The 22,477-nt window shown below is 42.6% G+C and overlaps 2 protein-coding genes across 8 annotated transcripts in view; one reads left to right on the forward strand and one right to left on the reverse strand.

Moving 5' to 3' along the window:
- Nucleotides 1–9,483: 9,483 nt before the first annotated feature.
- CCDC127 (coiled-coil domain containing 127) lies at nucleotides 9,484–22,352 on the reverse strand. 7 transcript variants are annotated; one of them, XM_075586140.1, is made up of 5 exons: nucleotides 22,260–22,352; nucleotides 19,434–19,631; nucleotides 16,888–17,077; nucleotides 11,058–11,182; nucleotides 9,484–10,456 (listed from the first exon to the last, which is right to left on the reverse strand). In XM_075586140.1, exons 4-5 carry the CDS (start codon nucleotides 11,170–11,172, stop codon nucleotides 9,786–9,788), a joined length of 786 nt encoding a protein of 261 aa, XP_075442255.1. In that variant the 5' UTR covers nucleotides 11,173–11,182; nucleotides 16,888–17,077; nucleotides 19,434–19,631; nucleotides 22,260–22,352; the 3' UTR covers nucleotides 9,484–9,785. The 7 variants fall into 7 exon arrangements, with proteins under 7 accessions (XP_075442255.1, XP_075442256.1, XP_075442254.1 ...); XM_075586141.1 differs by lacking the exon at nucleotides 22,260–22,352 and adding an exon at nucleotides 21,926–22,071; XM_075586139.1 differs by lacking the exon at nucleotides 22,260–22,352 and adding an exon at nucleotides 21,819–22,061.
- SDHA (succinate dehydrogenase complex flavoprotein subunit A) overlaps nucleotides 22,076–22,477 on the forward strand; it is a 39,030-nt gene continuing 38,628 nt past the window's right edge. The window contains exon 1 of the mRNA XM_075586134.1: nucleotides 22,076–22,196. Coding sequence (XP_075442249.1) covers nucleotides 22,137–22,196 — 60 coding nt within the window. The 5' untranslated portion in view covers nucleotides 22,076–22,136. The remainder of the gene's footprint in view (nucleotides 22,197–22,477) is intronic.

The raw sequence follows: 22,477 nt of genomic DNA on the forward strand, positions 1-22,477 counted from the left end.
TTCCCCACTATTGATTATATGTCTGGAATTCCCCTGTTGTGATCTAGCTCCCTTTTTAAATTTATATATAGGTACCACTTAGGCTTCACACCAATCTTGTGGTACTGAGCCTGTGGAAATTGGTTCCTTGAATATTAAATATAATGGTTTGGCTATTACTGAACTTAGCTCCCTTGGGTGCATGCCATCAGGGCTAGGTGCTGTATTTACTTAAATTTTTATCAAGCCGCCTATGCACTTCTTTCTCGGCTTCTTTGATATTGGCACAAATAAAGGTCTTTGCGGCAAATTTCCAATTATCTTCCCAGTCATCTCTATCAATTTCCAAATTCAGATCGGATGCCCATTTGAGCATATAATTGTGGAGGTGTCCCCCCGGCATCCACATATATTTTTGTGATCAGGCCTTTTTGGTAAGTGCCTCTTCTACATAATACTTCAAAATTTGAGAGAGGAGGGAAGTCTAATTTTGGAGATTATGTTTGTAAAAAATGCAGAATCTGTAAATATTTAAACATAGAGAGGTCTGGTGTCTCATATCTGGTTTGTAGCTCCTGGAAACTAAGGCATTTCCTGTTATGTACTGTCAGCAATTGTCCTAATATTTTTAGCTTTGAATTTATCAAATTGTTTGGTATCACATCCTGGGGGAAAATTTGGATTGTTAAAAAGTGGAATAAGTTGTGAGGTGGCTGATATAAGTTTAAATTTGCTCTTAGATTTGTTCCATACCTCCCATGTACATCTCATCGGACATAGCTCAAACTGTTTCACCTGTATCTCCTTTTTTTTCCGGGGCCCATAAGGAGATTGGCAGAGAAGACGTTCTGGTGCACTGAGATTCAATAGCTAACCAGCAATATTGGACTGGGTCGGCATTCCAGACCACCACTTGCCGTAAATGGACCGCCTGGTAGTACTTTGAGACATCTGGGACACCCATGCCCCCTTTAATTTTTGATGGGAGCATAACTGATCTGACTGTCCTGGGTCTTTTGCCCTGCTAAATGTAGTGGAATATTTTATTTTGTAGGTTTTTTAATTTAGATCCAGGTATCCAGACTGGGAGGGTCTGGAAGTGATATAATAACCTTGGGAGTATATTCATTTTGACTGATATTATTCTCCTGATCCACAACTCCTGGAATCCTTCCCAGTTTGCCAAATCTTTTTTGATCTTATTGAATAGGGGTGATAGATATTTAATATGAGGAACACCATCTGCAGTTGAAATTCAGTTTTAACAGTTTAACCTTAGGGTCTGGGAGATTCAAATGTAGGGCCTCTGATTTATTATTGATTTTATACCCTGAGATTTTCCTGAAATCTGACAAAACTTTTTGGAGATGGGGTAGAGATGTTTGGGAGCTCTTTAGTGTTAAAATAATATCATCTGCACATAAGGAAATTTTGTAATTTGTTTTTCCCATTGCTATACCCCGTATATTATCATTTGCTCGTATATTCGCAGCTAAGGGTTCAATCGTTAGGGCGAATAGAAAAGGGGACAATGGGCATCCCTGTCTTGTGCCATTCTTAATTTTTATTGGGTCCAACCCATTCCCCGGGAGCTTAACTAAAGCTGTCGGATTTTGATATAATGCTCGTACTCCTTCTAGGAACGAATCTTTAAATCCGAATTTCTGCAATGTTTTATCTAAGAATACAAAGTCTATTCTTTTTGCGTCTAAGCTTAGAGGGATAGTTCTGGTTCCAGTGAGATGGACAAAATCCACTATATTTATTATTTTCCGAGTGTTATCGGAAGCTGGTCGACACAAATCCCACCGGATCTATGTGGCTCAATCTCGGCAAATAGGATTTAACCTGTTCGCCAGGATTTTGCTGTATAATTTCAGATCATTGTTTAGAAGAGAGATCAGGTGATAGCTACCACATTGCATAGGGTCTTTAACCTCTTTGTGAATAATGGCCAGATTAGCAGTTGACATGGTTGAGGGGATTGGTTTTCCTTCTAAGAATGAGTTATACATGTCCAGGAGGTATAGGGAGAGTATAGCTAGAATTTATTTATAGTAGATGTTGGTTAATACATCAGGGCCAGGGGTCTTAGATATTTTTAGTGCTTTAACCGCTTCAGCTAGCTCGGTTTGAGTAATCATTTCGTTTAGAGCCTTCAATTCATCTTCGGTCAGTTGGGGGAGATTACAATCTTCTAAGTACTTAGTTATAGCTTCTGAGTTTTGTGGCTGTGAAGTTCCTCTAGAAGATTTCAGGTTATATAATTTTGTAAAGAATTTGGTAAATACTTGCGCGATTCTCTTCTCGTCATATACAGTATTGCCCTTTTTATCTTTAATTGCGGTTATTTGTGATCTCACCCGCACCCCCCTTAGTTTATCGGCTAATAGTTTGTCAGCCTTGTTTCCGTTGTCATAGTATCGTTGATTGGTCCATTTCAGGGCTTTCTCAATGTCCTTTAATTGGATTTGCCTTAGTTTTGATCTAGTCGCCATCAGGATTTGTACAGTTTCTTTGTTGGATTAGTTTTATGTAATTGATCCAGATTTAAAAATGTTACTGCTAGTTCTTTTTATATTTTTATCTTGGCTTTTTTCTTGTGGGATGGGATGTAAATAAAATCACCCCTGCTTGTGGCCTTATGGGCTTCCCAAAGCATCGCCGGGGAGAAAATTGAGTCCTTGTTAATATTGAAAATTTATTTTACAGCCTGCTTGATTTTGTTCTCTATTTCAGGATGTTTCAGAAGTGATTTGTTCCGCCTCCAACAGAATGTATCATTTTTGACAAAGGGGAGGGTGAGAATGAGATCAATTGGTGCGTGGTCCGACCATGTAATGGGCTCGATATCTGCATACAGTGAGGCCTGGAGAATATTTTTTGTTGCGAATAAGTAATCAATTCTTGAGTATGTCTGATGGGGGGCGGGAATAAAAGGTATAGTGCCTCTGGCCCGGATGTTCCGCTCTCCAGACGTCTGTTAGGGAAAAATCTTTTATTATATCTCTAGATTGTTTTGCTGTTTTTTTTTTTTTTTTAATACGACTCATGTGAGACTGACCCGGGGCTGAGGATCTATCCACTTCAGGGTTAAAGACCATATTTAGATCTCCTCCTACTATCAGAGTCCAAAAATGTGGGTTCAATCGTTTCCAATACTGATTTTAGGAAACCTGTCTGATTCTCCTTTGCCGAGTAGAGATTGATTAACGTAACTGTAATCACCAACAGGGGATTTTTTCCACTGCGTACCAACCACTGCATTTATTAACTGGTGTATGTTGAGGATAATAATCCTATTATTTGAGTCTTATCGCATCAATTGACTTACACCAGACAGGTCTCGATTCAACACCCCATAGGGGATTTTAGTATTTGTTCGTTTTGTAATTTTAAGTCGTCGCGGTTGTCATAATTAATAAATATTTTTTATTTTTTGAATTATTGGTTTTTGTGAGCTCTGACTCACTCTAGTGTGTCACTAGGTAGGGGTGATTCTACCTCATATAGTGGGACAATTGGTATCTCAGGCTAATTTAGCAATTAATATTACTTTGAGTGCAATTAACTGGGTTCATTTAGTTAATCTTAGAGTTAACGTGTTGTGCTATAAATCTATTCTCTCATGAGTAGTGCCTTATACCAATTACCTCTTGGCAGGTAAAATGTAATCTAATCAATGCCAATAAATTGCAGAACTTTGGCATTGCCATCATGGATGTCGTGGACATGTCTGGCAACTAATGTGTAAAGCCAATTCCGGATAGCACCCATGTTTTTCCTGCACATCTTTTATCCCATAACCCGGATTATAATAGTTTCTGATCTCCTTTTTTTTCCTCTCAGTGGATCCTACACCTATAAACTGGTGTTAATAGTTTTGCGTTTAATTTTTAACTTCCCCACCCTTGTCACCTGTTCTACCATGGTTTTCGGTGTTTAATCCCGCATTACAGTAACGCGTTGGACATTTTATCCACCTTTGTTTTTCCCTATTTTCACTAATAGGGGGTCTCACTTGTGTCCTTTTGATTACATAACTATTCAGGAGATGTTATTGCCGTAAGCACACAGTTTTTTGATTGCAACTAGACTGAGGTATATACTGTATACTGGTTTGTTCTCACATTATTGTATCGTGATAAAAGGTGCGGATTGAAACAGCGATCCTCCCATTATTATACAGCTACATTGTTTGCAAGTCGCCTGCATGCAATGCATCTATCTTCTAGTTCTAAATATTCTACATACCAACGCACATGGGCTACTGTGACGGGGAGGAAGGAGTTAATACCTGATTTGCTATGCATTACTGTGGTTGCCCTGTCCCAGATGGTTTTTGTCCCCCATTTACAAGCCATTCCCTGGCTGCCATGTTAAAAGACAAAATGCATTGCTTGCCATACCCTCTAACCGACACATGATGGCAGTATAGAAACCGGCATTTCAATGAGCTGTAGGTATTTTTGTGACCGAGCTTCAAAGGGGTCTCAATGGGCTGTAGGTATTTTTATTCAAAAGGCTCTCACAGATTTAGAGTCCCCCTGTCTAAAAGAGTGTCAGTTATGAAAAGACCCAGACACATAATGTATACAATACTGGCATAATGATGCACAGCAGATGTCAGGCTAGTGACACCTCTGAGTCAGAAATTGGACACAGTGGCCCCAAGTTATGGGTGTAGCCCAGGTATGCCAAGTGGCATGGGCGTCAACCTGACCCATGCGCCCTGCCCACCGGACAGCCCTTTGACCTGTCTTATGAACTGTGGGTAACTTGGCTATTCGTGTTTTTTTTTGTTCCCACGAGGGGATTGGATCCACATGTTAAAGATAGCTTTGGGCAATCTATAACTGTGGCTCCCCAGGTATCGAGGAAAAAAGAGAGATCCAGCGCTCCACGGATTTCAAGATAATGAATTTATTGTGCCACACGACGTTTCGACCAACAGGTCTTTTTCAAGTGACAAGGCATACTCAAATGAGGGTCTACCTAGTATATATACCCTCCAACATTAATCAAACAAGTGAAAACAGTTACATAATCACCCCAGCTGCTCCCAATCCGCTTCCCCTGATCAGTGCTATCTCCATGCATAGCCATAACAGTCCATGAGAGTTCATTTCCGGTTCCTGTGTCCATTTCCGGTCTGTGCGTTCCAGTGACGTCACGGGACTCTTCTGCGCATGCCCATGCGTTCCAGCGTCGTCATCGTCTCCCCGTCGATCTACAGTGACGTCAGTCTTCTTGCCTGAGTAGTTTATCCTTCCCTTGTGATGCTGTGGGGGCTGTGTGTTCGCTCTATGAGCTGTAAGCCTTCCATCCCTTCTGCGTCTCGATGTGGGAGGTGCTCCTGCGTCCTGTTTCTTCACTGTGAGATCTCTGGAATCTTGTAGTCCTTAATGTGTCCTGAAAATTGGGCTTTACTTCTTTCTCTCTTTTCCTGCAATAAATGTCCTTTAGTATGTGATCAGGGGTAGCTCTATATAGTGTGCTCCAGTGTAAATTTAAATTGTGCAAAATAAACATTTATTAAATTTTTTTATGGAATGCTTATCAATCTATATAGTCCTTACTCACTTTAAAGGCTTCTCACCAACAGCAGCCATGCCATATAAGAAAATATTTGATCTCCTATTAAGAAAACAGTTGTATGATATGTAGTCATTTAGCCCTTTAGGTCAATAAAATGTACAGACCACAACCACCCAGTCTCATCCCTTCGTGTAATGGGGATAGAACTAATACAAAGAAAGTCCACAGGATTTGATGTAGATACACTTTTATTACAACGAGAGACATACTGGACATACACGTTGGACACAGTTTATCCTAAAGGGCTAAATGACTACATATCATACAACTGTTTTCTTAATAGGAGATAAAATTGTTTCTTATATGTTTCTTATATGGCATGGCTGCTGTTGGTGAGAAGCCTTTAAAGTGAGTAAGGACTAAATAGATTGATAAGCATTCCATAAAATTTTTTAATAAATGTTTATTTTGCACAATTTAAATTTACACTGGAGCACACTATATAGAGCTACCCCTGATCACATACTAAAGGACATTTATTGCAGGAAAAGAGAGAAAGAAGTAAAGCCCAATTTTCAGGACACATTAAGGACTACAAGATTCCAGAGATCTCACAGTGAAGAAACAGGACGCAGGAGCACCTCCCACATCGAGACGCAGAAGGATGGAAGGCTTACAGCTCATAGAGCGAACACACAGCCTCCACAGCATCACGAGGGAAGGATAAACTACTCAGGCAAGAAGACTGACGTCACTGTAGATCGACGGGGAGACGATGACGACGCTGGAACGCATGGGCATGCGCAGAAGAGTCCCGTGACGTCACTGGAACGCACAGACCGGAAATGGACACAGGAACCGGAAATGAACTCTCATGGACTGTTATGGCTATGCATGGAGATAGCACTGATCAGGGGAAGCGGATTGGGAGCAGCTGGGGTGATTATGTAACTGTTTTCACTTGTTTGATTAATGTTGGAGGGTATATATACTAGGTAGACCCTCATTTGAGTATGCCTTGTCACTTGAAAAAGACCTGTTGGTCGAAACGTCGTGTGGCACAATAAATTCATTATCTTGAAATCCGTGGAGCGCTGGATCTCTTTTTATCCTCAGTGTACTTTGGAATTTCCTGGCAGGTACTTCCTTGAACCAGCAGCACCGGTAAACTGTATGTATTTATTTATATATTGTGGTGTGCAGCCTTAACCCCCCCCTTTACATTGCTCCCCAGGTATCCCCAGTGTGTTTCCTGAATTTTAATCCATGATGTAAAGATGCAAGACTTTGTTCCAGCCCAGCAGCAACCAGTCCAGGAGTGAAGGAGTTAATAACAACATAACCACAGGACTTTTAAAACCAAGGTTGGATTTCTGGCACTTGCAAGCAAAGGACAATTTCTTTTGTTCCAAGGACAATTTATTTAGTTCCCTTATACCAGTGAGTGTTGTTTTCAGTGTATTCTGCAGATGTCGTGTGTTTGTCTATTAAGGAAATAAATCACAATTTATTTTGCAACTTGTTCTGTTCAATCAAGTACCCAGAAATATAAATGTGTTGATAAAAGTTGGTGTCATCGTAACAGCTACTAGTGACTGATATTGGTGTCTCATCAAGAGTGCCCTCTACCCCAAGTTTTCATTTGCTTTGGTATGTTTTAGACCATTGATTAACAATTTCCTTTTTTGTAAAAGAAAAATGAAGCAGGAGTCCTGATGAAGAACCACTAGGAGACGGGAATGTTTGACTGGTGGTGATTATGTACATTTATTGTGCACTTTTTTCCTTTCAGCACAGGGTAATCCATTTATTCATTTTCTTATTGCACACTGTGCACTGTATGGATTACAGGGCATGGGTTTGCTATGTTTAAGTGTACCCCCTCGCCACCATTTATTTGGGGACAAAAAATAATGCTCAATATATAATATATTGAGGCCATAAAGTATTAAACAATGGCAAGTTTCAGCCCACATTGTGTCCTATTAAGCTTAATGGGATTGAAGATGCATTAAGGCTCAGCACTGTCGTACATGTTTTGATCACTTCTGAAAATTATTCACACATCTATAGTCACCAGTGAATTGTTTTTATTTCTCTTTTTAACAAGGAGACACCATATCATAATACAATTTCAGATTGCTAATTTATTTACTTATTTTTAATGTTGGTGTAATTTTGCTGTCTAGCTTGGAAATTCACAAAGTAAACAGAAGAAATGATTTCTGGAATATGTCGCTTGCAGCAAACCAAAGGAGTTCCCAAATTCTGTAGTTTACAAAAATAGTATGATGGTTAAAAAGTGTCCAGTTTGCAGTTAATTTCTAGGTTTACCATGCAGAGACAGCAACCAAACTTAAGCTGAAAGAAATTGCTGTCCTTGAGTGGGAATGCTGGCTTTGTACAGCCCCAACAAGGGCTTAGTTGTACAAGCTTAGTCCTGCTTTAAGGAAATTACTGTTCAAAACCTAGAAGTATACACTGGCGACACACTTTATTCGAGCTTGGCTAGTCCCACGAATTCGGGTATACCCGGGTGTATTGAGGTTTGTGACTGTTTTCTGCCCGAGTGCATTGAGGTATTTTCTAAGCTGGGATTGAAGCATTTTATTCCCGCTGGCTGCAATACTGCACAGTATATATATATATATATATATACTGCATTACAATTCATGAATTTATGCCATATGGTAGACACGCGAAGCATTGCAGCCTATTAAATCATAATCATTATCATTTAACAGATCAGCCGCCCGTCAGCCAGGCATGAACCCAGGCTGGGAAGGCAAACACAACGGGGCTTGTCAGAGGTGAGGAGCGGCGTATTCCAGGTTTCTGCCAGGTACATACTGGGTATTTGCTCGAATAAAGTGTGTCGGTGCAGTAGTACCACACTTTATACTGTATATTAATTTGTACATTCAAACTTAATATCTATATATTAAACTCCATGTTTAGAGACTGGGACAGGTTTGGGGTGCAATATGTGGAAGTTTACAATAGTGTTTCCCCAACCTTTCCTTACTGTATATCAGGCCACTGGACAGTTTAGAAAGGTTATACTTTAGCCTTTGGTCATACCATAAAAATCAATAAAGCAGCCCGATTGAACACATTTAACTGCAGAAGATTTAAATTTGGGGACAATTACAGGCTTTTACAGTTCTATTTACAGGCTTTTCCTTAGGAGCCAAGAGACATTTGCTGAAGAAGGTCTTATGTTGAAAGATGTGCCATTATTACACAGCACTGCTAAATTGTACAGTACACATTCCATTCTTTTTTTTTTTTACAATAGCTATGGCAAGAGGAACAACAACCAGAACTTTACCTGTATGTGGCAGAGGAGATTCAATGTCAAATAGCTAGAACTATCAAAATGAAAACATAAGGTATTATTAAAAAAAGCAAAACACAGGATTCAACGCATTATTCCTTAAATATTATGGCATTTAAAACCCTTCCCAGAACAAAGAATATTCACTTGTAACTCCTGCCTGAATATTCCAAAATTCATCACGTAGAGTCTAAAATTTTATTAGGATATGTACCGTTAATATTTTATCATCATAACACTGAAATCGTACCAAACCATCTGTTTCTGAACGTAAACAATTTGATATGCTTCTTCTACAAATTTATTTTTCAAAGGTCCTTTAGAGTTAAAAAACACATTTTTTTTCTTTAACAAGAAGCTCAAGTTCAGGCATACTATTCATTATTTGTCCATGTTTACATGGTACTGCATAGTGCGTTTTAAGCAGCAAGACTGTTAAGGATTCATCTATCAATGGCTCAGAAATTACACAGACGAAGAGGTGATATCTTTGGATACACTATGCACCAGTTGGTTGTACAGCAAAGTTGTGTTCCTTTTCAGGCAGCAAAAAAACAAAAAAACGATATGACACTTTGTGGCGGGAAAAAAAAATGGACCCAGCTAATCAACAAAAGAGATACCATATGTTCCATTGTATGTCTTTATTTGGCCATCACCATAAAATATTAGTATTTAGGGTCTTTAGAATGACGTGGAACACAGCATTAAGAAACAGATATGCATGACTTGAATATGACATACTAGTTGATTAGGAGATCTAACTGGAGCATGAATTTGAAACACCCATGTACAATCTCATCGTAACATTTATAGGCGCAGAGTTCCATCAGATCCACCCAAAAAGCTGGGAATATGCTATACATTATGCACTTTTTCAAAAGCTTTTGCGTGGTCTTTGAAAAAAAAAAAAAAAAAAAAAAAAAAGTTTTTATTTTCCTATCATAGCCTCTTCTACTTTCTTGAACTTTTTAATATCTACTGTCAGTTCCCAATACTTCAGGTAAAGCCACATTAACCTTCCGTTCTGTCGTTTATTGGTGTTCGTCAAGACAGCGCAGTGAGTATCATGTTTAAAGATGTCGGCCAAGCCGGCCTCCATCTCTAATTCCACCGCAACTGGGTTTACCGCTGCTTTTACCAGCAGATTTTTTTCTATTTCAAGCCTTTTATCTCTCTTGGCTGTGAAGCTGCAGTAAATTCTCTGCCTCTCCTTGAGAGCCTCTTCAAATTCCTTCAGCACACATTTGGCCTTCTTCTGCCATTCTTCTTCCTTCTCCAAGCAGATCTTATAGAAGGCTCCCGCTGCTCCCGATTGCTGGGCTGCTTTTTTCTCCTGCCTCAGCTGGTCTCTCTCGTGCTCAAACACCTTTCTTTCCTCCACCAGCTTCTGGCTCTGGGAAATTAGAGCCCTGCGGTAGCTGACTGTTCTGTTCTGCTCCTTCTCAAGCTCTAGTTCCAAGTGAGCGACTGTACGACGGTTTTCAACGATAATGTCTCGATATTTTGATTCAAGATCTCTCTGCACATACGTCACCTTCTGGTAATATTCTGATTTCGCCTTCGCTATTTCTTTCTCAGACTCCTTCGACCAGATCCACCCTATTGAACATGGAAAAGAAAAAAGACAAAACTGGTCTCACTGTACATTTTTCACTCTTATAAAAATAATTTTCAAAACCTGTTTGCCTTGGGCTTTGAAAGAAAAAAAAAAAAAGGCAAGATTAAAATATAACAAAAATAATTTAATTTCTCTGGGGAATTTTTGTGTCAAAGTCACTGAGACAGAGCGATGACTTCAGACAGTCAGACTCAGATGCCTTTTTACTCCTATACAAAAAAAACTGTTTACACAGATATATGCACAAACTGTCACATAATTGCATATATGGATATTTGCACATACACTGTACATTGGGAGGAGGCTCATTGCAGGCTGTCGTTGGGGAGGGTATGTCATACAGTATCTCACATTGGTGTCACTTACGCAGTGGGAGCCCTTTGCAGGTGCGGGACCCCTCACCTAGGAAATGGGGGATCTACCACCCTAGCGCTGCCCTGGCTTTTCCACTTCAATTCTCCTGAATCAGTTTTTTTCTCATAAAATAAACTATCCAGCTTCACATTATAGATCAAATGCTTTTCTCTCCTGCATGCTGCAGCACATGTCCTTGATACTGGGATTACCCGAAGTAAAACGTACTAAATGCAGCAAGCCCCAGCATGGGCACCAGCAGAGCGTAATTCCATCTACTCCCTTCTCCGCCATCATCGTTCGGACGGATGTTCCAGTGTGGTGGGTCATTTAAATTATTCATTGGGCGGCACCTTGGACAAACAAGCAGAGTAATATTAGGCATGGACCAGACAAAGAACAGCAGCAAGGAGTTGCATGTGTTATGGCAGGGGTGCGCAAACTGTGTGTGTGTGGGGGGGGAGGGGGGGAGTGATTCTGGGAGGGGGAAGGCACTTACAAAAGGCCCAAAGCATTTAAATTAAATGCTGCCGAGCGTGCGCGACTCCTCTGTAAGGTCCCTTAACTTGTCTCCGGTGGCTTCTGGCGACGCAATGAGACGGCAAATGACGCTGCGTTGTCATGGCAACGTGAATTCACGAGATCAGAATGCCGGAGATAAGGTAAGAGGAGGGGGTTGGGGGGCACGAGCAGGTGGGGAGCACACTTGAAAAAGTTTGCACACCCCTGTGTTATGGTAAGCAAACCCAACCTAAAAACACCTCAAAACTCATACAGGCAAATAGTCTTCCGCCATGAAGATGAATGAGAAAATGAGGAATTGCACTGGGTGGATATAGTAAAATAATCAAGTTAGAAGTAAGGACTTGCCTGGGGTTACCTTGTGGTGGACAAGCTTGTCATATATGGTAAAAATATGCAACTTAATAAATCCTAATTTAAATGAAATAGTTAAAGATGTGCAGGTTTTTAGACAGCGTGAGAGAAGTAAAGAGAAATGGTTAATAACGCTGAAATTATAAACGGTCGTGAATTTGAAACGGCAAGAAAGGAAAAAGAAAATGACAGATGGGATGTACCCATTGTTACAAATGTTGTACGATCACCAACAAAGCTAACCCACCTAAATAAACGACTGATCAGAAACATAAATTAAACATCTCACAGGACAGTGGCAAGCCATGTTTTTATTTACATGAACAGCTTGAATGGCTCATTTTCGTGTTGCAGGCAACCTTACTAATTTTTCCATAGTGCAATTCATTATTGCAATATTAATAATAATAATAATAACAAATGTATTTATTCTATATAGAGCACAGACTATTTGCAGGTACAGTACAATGAGCCTCTGTCCCATAGAGCTTACAAACTAATATTGGTGCCTGAGGGAGATAAAGTGACCCCCGTAGGAAAGCCAACACCGGGATTCAAATCCGGTTCCCCTGTGTCAAACGCAGTGACATTACCACTGAGCTACTACTTACATTGAAATGCCCAAGCACTGACCAAAATGATTATAATGTACTGTATACGTGCACGTATGCAAGTGTATGTATTTGTACAAATGTCATTTTCATTGTCCTTTATATTCTGATAACATTCCACTGTAAAAACCATAAGTAGTTTCAAGTCTGATACAAATATCGATGCCAAAAAAAGTTTTTTTTTTTTTTTTGCAAGTCTTCTTAAGCGGTGACTTTCTGAACATCTCTTTAAAAAAATCTTTAGCCTTAATTGTTCAATTTCAGCAATTAACAAAATGAAAAGTAGAAGATACTGTATATGTATGAATCTTCTGCAAAAGGGTGGGGGATCATGTTGATGATACCCCCAAGCAGAATATTCCTACAAATATGGGGACACCCTAAAATCACAGAGCTTATTACCAAAGTCAATCAAGGGCGATCCTATTTTAATGGGAATAAAACTGTCCTTTTCGTGAAGTTTTCATATACAATGTAAGTTTACGTAGAATGTGTTTAAAAGTGAGTTGATTTTCATAAGCGCCCCAGGACCAATTTTACTGTGCCCTCTATTAATCGAGTGGAATCAATATATTCGTAGGAATAACATTTATTTTGAACTAGTGTGTGTTTGTGGAAGAATGACCTAGGCGCAGAAAAAAGAGAGAGGGGGAGAGAACATCAGCGTCATAGACAGATGGTGAGAGATACTCTCACCCTTTGATGGTGAATATAGGCGTTTATCCACATAAATGGGATCTGGAACTTTGTTGTTTGTTCTGTATGGATAGATTATTTCACACTTTGCATGGTCACTCTTCTTACTTGGATTATTTCTCAATTCAGGATAGACATCATATGAGGGTGGAAATAGATGAGACATATAGTGTAACAGTTTTATTAAAATCTAATAAAAAAACCTATGAACATATAGGTAATATACTCACACTTTGTGAGTAGTAAAACTGCAGTTGGAGAGATTATAATCAAACTGAGTCTCTCACACTCAGTTTGTGCCCCGACTCACTGCTGTCCGGGTGTATAGACCTGATGCTGGGAGTCTGTTAGTGAATCGTCCTGCTCCTTGTACCGGCGTCTGGCCTCCCTGACCGCCACACACTTCCGCGTCACGTGTCTACTCCCAGTCTCGCGAGATCTCGCATCGGAGCTATTCTGCTTCCAGGGGCTCTTTGGTCGGGTCTCTCTCCTCCACCTCTAGCCTCTGTCTGTGTTACCGCCGAACAAACAATCACCCAACGTTTCACCAAATGCGGCTTCTTCAGGGGTCTGAAGAAGCAGAATAGCTCCGGAGCGAGCGAGATCTCGCGAGACTGGGAGTAGACACATGACTCGGAAGTGTGTGGCAGTCAGGGAGGCCAGACGCCGGTACACAGAGCAAGACAATGCACTAACAGACTCCCAGCATCAGGTCTCTACACCCGGACAGCAGTGAGTCGGGGCACAAACTGAGTGTGACTCAGTTTGATTATAATCTCTCCAACTGCAGTTTAACTACTCACAAAGTGTGAGTATATTACCTATATGTTCATAGGTTTTTTTTATATTTTAATAAAACTGTGTTACACTATATGTCTCATCTATTTCCACCCTCATATGGTGTCCATCCTGAATTGCGAAATAATCCAAGTAAGAAGAGTGACCATGCAAAGTGTGAAATAATCTATCCATACAGAACAAAAACAAAGTTCCAGGTCCCATTTATGTGGATGAACGTCTATATTCACCATCAAAGGGTGAGAGTATCTCTCACCATCTGTCTATGACGCTGATTGAGACATACTACTCTATGTTCTCTCCCGCTCCCCATCTCTCTTTTTTCTGCGCCTAGGTCATTCATTCTTCCACAGTTCTTCTCTCAGCGTTTGTGGGGTCGTGGACCTTGTTGGCTGCATTTATTAGGGACAGGTACTTTAGGTTACACCCTCCTTGTATACACATTGTTGTTAATGCTTGTGTGTTATATTAATATTATTATTGCACTGTGGTTATTTACACATATAGATCATTTTCATTGTAGCGCTTGAAGGTCTTTTCCCTAGTGTGTGTTTGTGCTTGCAAAATATACATCAGGCAATGCATACAGTACAACTTGCAGATGAAGAGATTCTCCCATCTAAATCTTTGGGGTCATGCTTAAAATTAAAAACTTCTGATCAACACTTGCCTATCACAGTCTCTCTTAAAATGTATCTTTTTCTTCTCACAATTATCACACTTGCTCTTTCCTGGCTATTTATTTTGAATGTTTACCCTACTTTTCTTTCTTCTTATGCAACACCTTTCCTCAAAGCTTTCTCTTCCTTTAATCTATCACATCACACCTCCAGAAATATGATTGTCATTATTGGAGTCAGGAAGGAATTTATTTTAGGGATAGGGACAGAAAGTAAGAGGAAGATTTAGAAAAGGATGCACTCGTTATAGACACTGTTGGGAAGTAGAGGAGGTTGGAAAAAAAAACCTATGCTAAATTTAGACGACAGAGACTTTATCCTATATTTGTATTTACAGTATATTGATCAAGAGGAAGGAAAACAAAAAAACCCAGTGACATATCATTTATTGATCTCATAAGAGGAAAAATAAATTCCTTCCTGACTCCAGTAATGGCAATCAGATAACTCCCTGGATCAACATCCATCCTATATTTACTTACTTGGTACAGTATGTCACTATATACACCAGGGGTGCAGCATTTACAGAGGCCCCGCGCTGAAAGCGCGAGGCCTCTGTAATTCACTTACCCGGCTTCAGTCCATGCTTCTCCATGGCAAATGTGCAGTCAAATGACGCAGCCGGGTCACCTGACATGACCCCACTGCGTCATTTGACGCTGAATTAGAGGTAAGGGGGGGAGGGGCGTGACAGAGGGGGAGAGCAGGCAGGGGGAGGGGGGTGCAGAGTTTGCGCACCCCTGGTATACAGTACCTTTCCTTTCTAAAAAGATGTCTAATCTTCTGTTAAAGATATCTATTGTATCTGCTATCAGTCTCCATGGGTAACATTAACTGCACTTACTGTAAAGAACCATTTCCCTTGTGGCTGGTGAAATCTCCTTTCCTTCAACCTCAGATGACCCCGTGACATTTGTACTACCCTTGGGATGAATAGTTCTTTTGAGAGCTCCTGTATTTGTACATAGTTATCATATCCCCTCTTTTCTAATATAAACAAATATAATTAAGTCAAAATGGTGTTGGATAGGGCCCCTTAAGTGTGTTGTTAGGAACCTTTTTAATATATGTACAGTAGGCGAAAGTCTGTTCGTGCAGCACAGGAAACATTTTGGAGGTGGAAGTGAGAAAGTGATGAGACAGATGGAGACACATCTATCGAATACACGTATAGGACCGTCCAGAGGAAGGTGCTTCATCTGCTGACGAAGCTAGTGAGTCATATTCAGAAAAAGAAATGCTATGTGTAATGGATTCATTATCTGTGGCATCTGAATTTGTGGTTCTTCTATTCTGATGTTTGAATTTCGGTTTATTTTAGAATAGATTTGGCAGGTTTATTTAATTTCTGTGTTTTCATTTCTTTAGGATTATTCGGTTGAAATCTTTTAGCTGGTTGTGATTTCTGCCAAATATAGACTTGATTACGTTCGTAATCAAGTCTATCACAATCATATTTGTTCTGTTTGATTTGCATAATAGTTCTCAAATGTGTTGATATTAATTGCTATCTTATCATCAAACTCAGTAAATTCATTGATGTGTTAATTCTTGTAATTTGGTTTGTAATTCTTCCACTTGATTTTTTGCTGGTGTTTTTTCTGTCTGTGATATAATCAGATCAATGAGTTTGAAAGAACAGTCATCTAAAATAAGACTCCACTGTCTTTCAAACTCATTATCTTCAAATCCAAACGTGGGGGCTCCCGTCATTCGTAGCCCCCTTGGAATTCTTTTAGTTAGTTGATCATTTTCAAGGGTTGTGATTTCCCACCACATTCTATGGTCTTGTGAAATCAATTTCTCTAATTGAGAAAAGTAATTTTCAAATTCTGAGTCTTCACATAGAAGATCATGATCTTTATAAAAAAAAACAGAGTTAGCTATTTTATGTATGTCCGTAAGATTGAAGCAATTGAAAGCAAAGTGTGACTTGATTTTGGGTTCAATATTTTTCTCTGTATCTGTTAAATCCATCATAAAATGAAGAATATGTACCAGAAAGATGCCAAAAATCATGAGAGTTCGACTGAATACTTAGGTTTCTTGTTATTTGAAAAATGAAACAAATAGTGCCAATGAAAAGATGTGAAAATGATAAAATCAATCAGCTATATGGTGCATAACCCTGTATAGGTGAAAGAGCCCGGTGAGTTGAATACCAAACAGTATAAATTGGTAGTATATATAAACTGTAAGGGTGCTGGCTATTTTGAGCAAAAAACGTACCCAACGTGCACCAACGAGGGAGTAGCGCTACCTCACACTGGGTGGGATTGCTAGGACAGACTGCCGGGGCTATTGGTGCCATGGCACTCTCAGTACGTTGGGGGGGAACACACAGGGTATTGTGCATTGCATTGTTGTAGGGGATTCAGTAAAGAAAGAAATACATACCCGGTTGTATTAGTGGTTTATTTTTTCCTATGAGGAATACATCCTCCCTACACTGGGATCCTCACAGGTGGAGGCGCTGCACCGTGAGATTTATCTCCCCAGGAGCGGAGGCTTTGGCTTCCTGTAAGCCTCACAGGTTTAGCAGAACACGTTGTCGCCAGCGGTTTCCCTTAGGCAAGGGGAAAGGGGGCTACAAGAAGGCAATAAGATTAATAGTGAGTTCACGGAACAAAATATTTTTCTAGCTAGGGGTGCACAACGTAAACAAAATTGGGAACCACTGCTCTAATCAGCTGTATACAGATGTAGCGCCCGTTATTCTAAACCAGGGAGAGTGCGGTAATGCATTTTACTGCAACACCTTTTGTACAATTTATGTAAATGCTTCAGTAAACTGCTCAGGGAAATGGACTGAGGAAACATAGTACTACGGTATGGCTTCAGTACAGTTGGGCTATAGCAGGGGCCTGCAACCCCAAGGAAAAAAAGCCATTTTATATATAAAAAAAATATATATTTCTCTAAAATATTCCGAGAGCCACAACACATTCATGAATATTACACCCTCAAACATATACTGTACACACCAATAGGCAATGTTCGACAAACCTATACATTTGCTCGCCCCGAGCGAGTGGATTTAACATCGTGGCGAGCTCCTATTGGCCCAAGCAGCATACGTTTGGTACTAGGTGGCGAGTAGATTTTTTGGTGATTTGTCAACCACTCCAACATACGACAAAACATGTGGGGGAATAAAATGCATCTCACAATAATAAGTCCCCCAAATAAATAAATAAAAATAAAAAATATATATTTTTTTATATAATACACACACTCACACACTCACACACCCACACACCCACACACCCACAGAAATCTTCTTGCCCAGGTAAAATTGAAGGAGCAGGGCCCCCCTGATTAATACCCTGTAATCCCCACATTTCAACCCCACCCCCCATTAATACCCACATCTCACCTCCAACATCTCACCCCCCACTCCCATTAAACCCCACAGCGTAGTGTGTTGGGATATGGGGAGAGATAAGGGGAGGGGGAGAAGAGGAGAAAGAAGAAAGAGAGACAGAGAGAGAGACGGGGAAAGGAGAGAGAGACAGAGAGAGAGACGGGGAAAGGAGAGAGAGACAGAGAGAGAGACGGGGAAAGGAGAGAGAGACAGAGAGAGAGACGGGGAAAGGAGAGAGAGACAGAGAGAGAGACGGGGAAAGGAGAGAGAGACAGAGACGGGGAAAGGAGAGAGAGACAGAGACGGGGGAAGAGGAGAGAGACAGAGACGGGGGAAGAGGAGAGAGACAGAGACGGGGGAAGGAGAGACGGAGACGGGGGAAGGAGAGACGGAGACGGGGGAAGGCGAGACGGAGACGGGGGAAGGCGAGACGGAGACGGGGGAAGGCGAGACGGAGACGGGGGAAGGCGAGACGGAGACGGGGGAAGGCGAGACGGAGACGGGGGAAGGCGAGACGGAGACGGGGGAAGGCGAGACGGAGACGGGGGAAGGCGAGACGGAGACGGGGGAAGGCGAGACGGAGACGGGGGAAGGCGAGACGGAGACGGGGGAAGGCGAGACGGAGACGGGGGAAGGCGAGACGGAGACGGGGGAAGGCGAGACGGAGACGGGGGAAGGCGAGACGGAGACGGGGGAAGGCGAGACGGAGACGGGGGAAGGCGAGACGGAGACGGGGGAAGGCGAGACGGAGACGGGGGAAGGCGAGACGGAGACGGGGGAAGGCGAGACGGAGACGGGGGAAGGCGAGACGGAGACGGGGGAAGGCGAGACGGAGACGGGGGAAGGCGAGACGGAGACGGGGGAAGGCGAGACGGAGACGGGGGAAGGCGAGACGGAGACGGGGGAAGGCGAGACGGAGACAGGGGAAGGAGAGACGGAGAAAGACAGGGAGAGATGGGAAGGGGAGAGTGATCAGGTATATTGGAAGAGAGGATCAGTGTGCTGCTGCCTACCACCTGCCCTGGGAGGATTGAGGGGTCCTGTTAGAAACTTGTAGAGAGGGGTCCTGCCGAGCTGCCTGCTGAAAGGTGCCCACAGAGGTGCCCGTCAGGGGAGCCTCCCTACCAATCTACAGCAAGCTGCCTGGACAGGCAACTCCACAGGCACCTTCCAGCAGGCCACCTCTGCGGATCACGCCAGATTAGGTTTGCCGGCAGGATAGTGAGAGAGAGGAAGCAGCTGGGTGTCGGCAACTTGCAAGCAGCTGAAAGAGCCGCATGCGGCTCACCCCCGGGATAGGGTCATACGGAAAGGGACTAGTCCCTGTGGCCAGGAGCAGCCTGCAATTCCATAACTGTGCAACATTTTTAAATCAGCTCTAGTTACATCAATACACACTGGTAGATATAGAAAATGAGGGAAGAGAGCAGTGTTCATCAATTAACGAAGAACCAGATTAGAAAACATATACAAGTAGAAACACCACAAGTGTACCACAACCTATTTTTTTATTCGTATCATTAAAAATTACCACATAGATTTATCACCTTAGATTTATAGTGAGAAAAATTGGACTTGCCTGAGCAATTGTAATACATTTAGCAATTGCAGAGAATCCAAGGAACACTCCAAAGAGGGCTTGATTTGGACGCCTGGTTGAAGAGCCCAGTCATAGGGCCTTATTCTAAAAACGCTGAAGCTTCTGCTCGAGTCGTTTTCGGCCACATATTTTCAATAGGGATTTTTGTCCGACAACTCCCACTTCAGCATAGATTTGCTATATAGTGACAAAAAGGAGAGAAGTTTGGTTGAGAGTGACAAACAGAACGATGACTGTTCCCCTGTGTCAATGTCCCAATGAATATATATATATATATATATATTTTTTTTATTTATTTATAAAAATATTTTACCAGGAAGTAATACATTGAGTTACCTTTCGTTTAAGTATGTCCTGGGCACAGAGTTATAAAAATACATGGCTACATTAAAAGAATAGGGTTAAACAATCAATTCACAGACATTTCATAGACAGATAGTTGGAAAATTGGGTACAGGGGATAAAGGGCTTGTGAGTTTACGATTGAAATAGAGCAGTTTTAACATCACCAAACAGCAGCCGAACTGCAGCAAACGGCTCACACCCTTTGGGGCAGCGCAGATGTACACTGGGGTGGTTGAGATTCAGTGCAGCTGTGAACAGATCTTTGTTCCTCTTGGCTCAGTAACATTTCACTGGGTGGGGTTGACGTTCCACGAAGTACAGGCAAATGTTAACCCTAAGCACGCTGGTCCTGTGCAGAAGGAAGCAGCTCTTGGGGAGCCCCATCAGCCGTCCGCCTTTGGGGCAACGCAGATGTACATATGAATATAGCATTCCACCATGTGGATTCCTTATTCTTTCAAATAGGAATTTCTCAGGGCCCAAACCTTGGTCATTTGCTTTAACGAAATAAGCACTAAACTGGTGAGGGCTCCCAAAAGCAAAGCTATAGTTGTTATGGGGGCAATTTAAAACCACTGATCTAACCTGTCCCATGTTAACTGCGCTTGGGTTTGAACAATATTGCTTTAAATTGGCTTATTGTAATCTTAACTGTAACTGTTACACACCCATAATCAGATTATCTGTCCATGAAATGTCTGTAAATTGAATGTATAACCTCTGTTCATTTACTGTAATCATGTATTGTCACCATAACTGTGCCCAGGACATACTTGAAAATGAGAGATAAGTAAAATAAATAAAAATGTTGCACATAAACCACTGCAGTTCCTGGACAGTCTCCTATCCGAGCGGTGCGGAAACTGGGGGGCGCGAGATTGTCTGCGGGGGGCACAGGGTTTACAGAGGCCCGCGCGCTTCCTGAGGGCACTTAAATTAAGTGCTGGGGAAGCCCTCTAAACTGCACTTACCTTGGCTAAAACTGCTTCTGGAGAAGCGTCGCTAACGTCAAATGACAATGCGGTCATTTGACGTCACGATGCGGTGACGTCACCAACTCTCTAAGCATGAGCGCCGGCTGTCCTGTGTAAGCAAGCAGGAGCGGGGGGTATGTTGAGCGCGCTTCAAAGTCACTTTATTTTGTCTCAAGCGCCAAGCTTGGGAGAGCGTACACGCCCGTGGGGACGTCTACATAACGAGTACAAGTAAAAGCGGCAAGCGCACAACACCAGCGGGGAACGCAGCCTCGTCCAAGGTGGTGCTGAGTTGGCGCGCTCACGCTGGCCGCGATGAAATACATTGCGGTAATGTGTGTGGCCAGCGTGAGCAAGCACCCGCTCGGCGCTTAGAGCAAGCAAATTTGATTTTGCTGCTCGCAATCACGTCACGTGAGCGGTCCGCCCAATGAGGGCAAACCAGCTGTAACGTCGTGCCCGCGCCCCCAGGCAAGCGCACGCCTAGCTGGCCACAAATCACCCGGCCGAGCAGGGCACAGCGCACGGGTGCCAGCGCGACCGTTCCCTCGCTGGCCGCAGTCTAAATAGTGGTACGGTGCTGAATTTGAAACACCTTACACCTTTGTAGACACTTATTTTACAGAGATCTGTGCAATATTTATACTCTAAAACCATTTGGTGGTATTTTTTTTTTTTACAACAACGCCCTTTTTTTTTGTAATATGGGGTAATGTGTAAATAAAATATGTAGGGGTGCTCAGAGCTCCCCAGTGCCCTCACACTGGGTGGAGTGACTCCAATGCTGAGGCACAGTGGGGTTGCTCTGGGTATGTCTCGCACGGATATGACGCTCAGTCTTGGCACTGTGTGACTGCAACCAGCGCTGGAGTGATTCATCAACGCGCGAGCCCTGCGCACGCGGAGCGAATTTGAATCGCCGAGGAACTCCAATGGTCGCCGCTGGTAACGTCGGAATGCAGGGTCGCACTCACCCCCCCGAAGCGCCGCCAACGTCACCTGCACGGACTGTGAGCGAAGACCACGCCCTTTCTTTTACACCTACCAAGACGCACAGCTTTGTTCCACCTTCCCTGGGATCCAACCACCGGGGGGAAGGGAGGTGAACGTAACGCCCGCTGCCACAACAATGCACCATTACCATGAACCCACCTCAACTACACCAAGTAGAAATAATAAAGCCATAATTTTAATACACGCAGTGAACAGGCATTCAAGGGCGAAGCGGTTTGACGCAGCACACAAACCAACCGATCCTCTCCCCTCTGATTTGCTGCTCATGGTACGCGCCGAAATGAACGCGCGCGAGAGGGGGGCGGTGACTTCACCCGGTGCGCACGCGCGGTAACATCTGACTGTGGATATGGCAGCGCTGGGCGCAGCTTCGCGACTCCTGGGGAGTAGGCTGTTGGGGGGCCGTGGGGTGAGTGGCGGCGCCGCCGCGATGTGCGCGTGTACGAGTAATCGGTGACCATTCTAAAATAACCTTTTGAAAAGTGACCGGCGGCGCTTGTGTAACAGTGCTCAGAGGGGGCGTCACGTGGGGGCGGGTGAAGGTCACCTCCTCTCCACCCAGATTGTGCGGCTGCGGTCACATGATGTGGACGCCCCCATTACGTCACTGGGCATCCGCCTACTAGATCTAGTTCAGCGTTGTCCCTTTGTACTGATTGGCTGAAGCCATCGCAGGAGGCGGGGCCAGGA

Source organism: Ascaphus truei, chromosome 2 (genome assembly GCF_040206685.1).
Source record: "Ascaphus truei isolate aAscTru1 chromosome 2, aAscTru1.hap1, whole genome shotgun sequence".
NCBI lineage: Eukaryota > Metazoa > Chordata > Amphibia > Anura > Ascaphidae > Ascaphus > Ascaphus truei.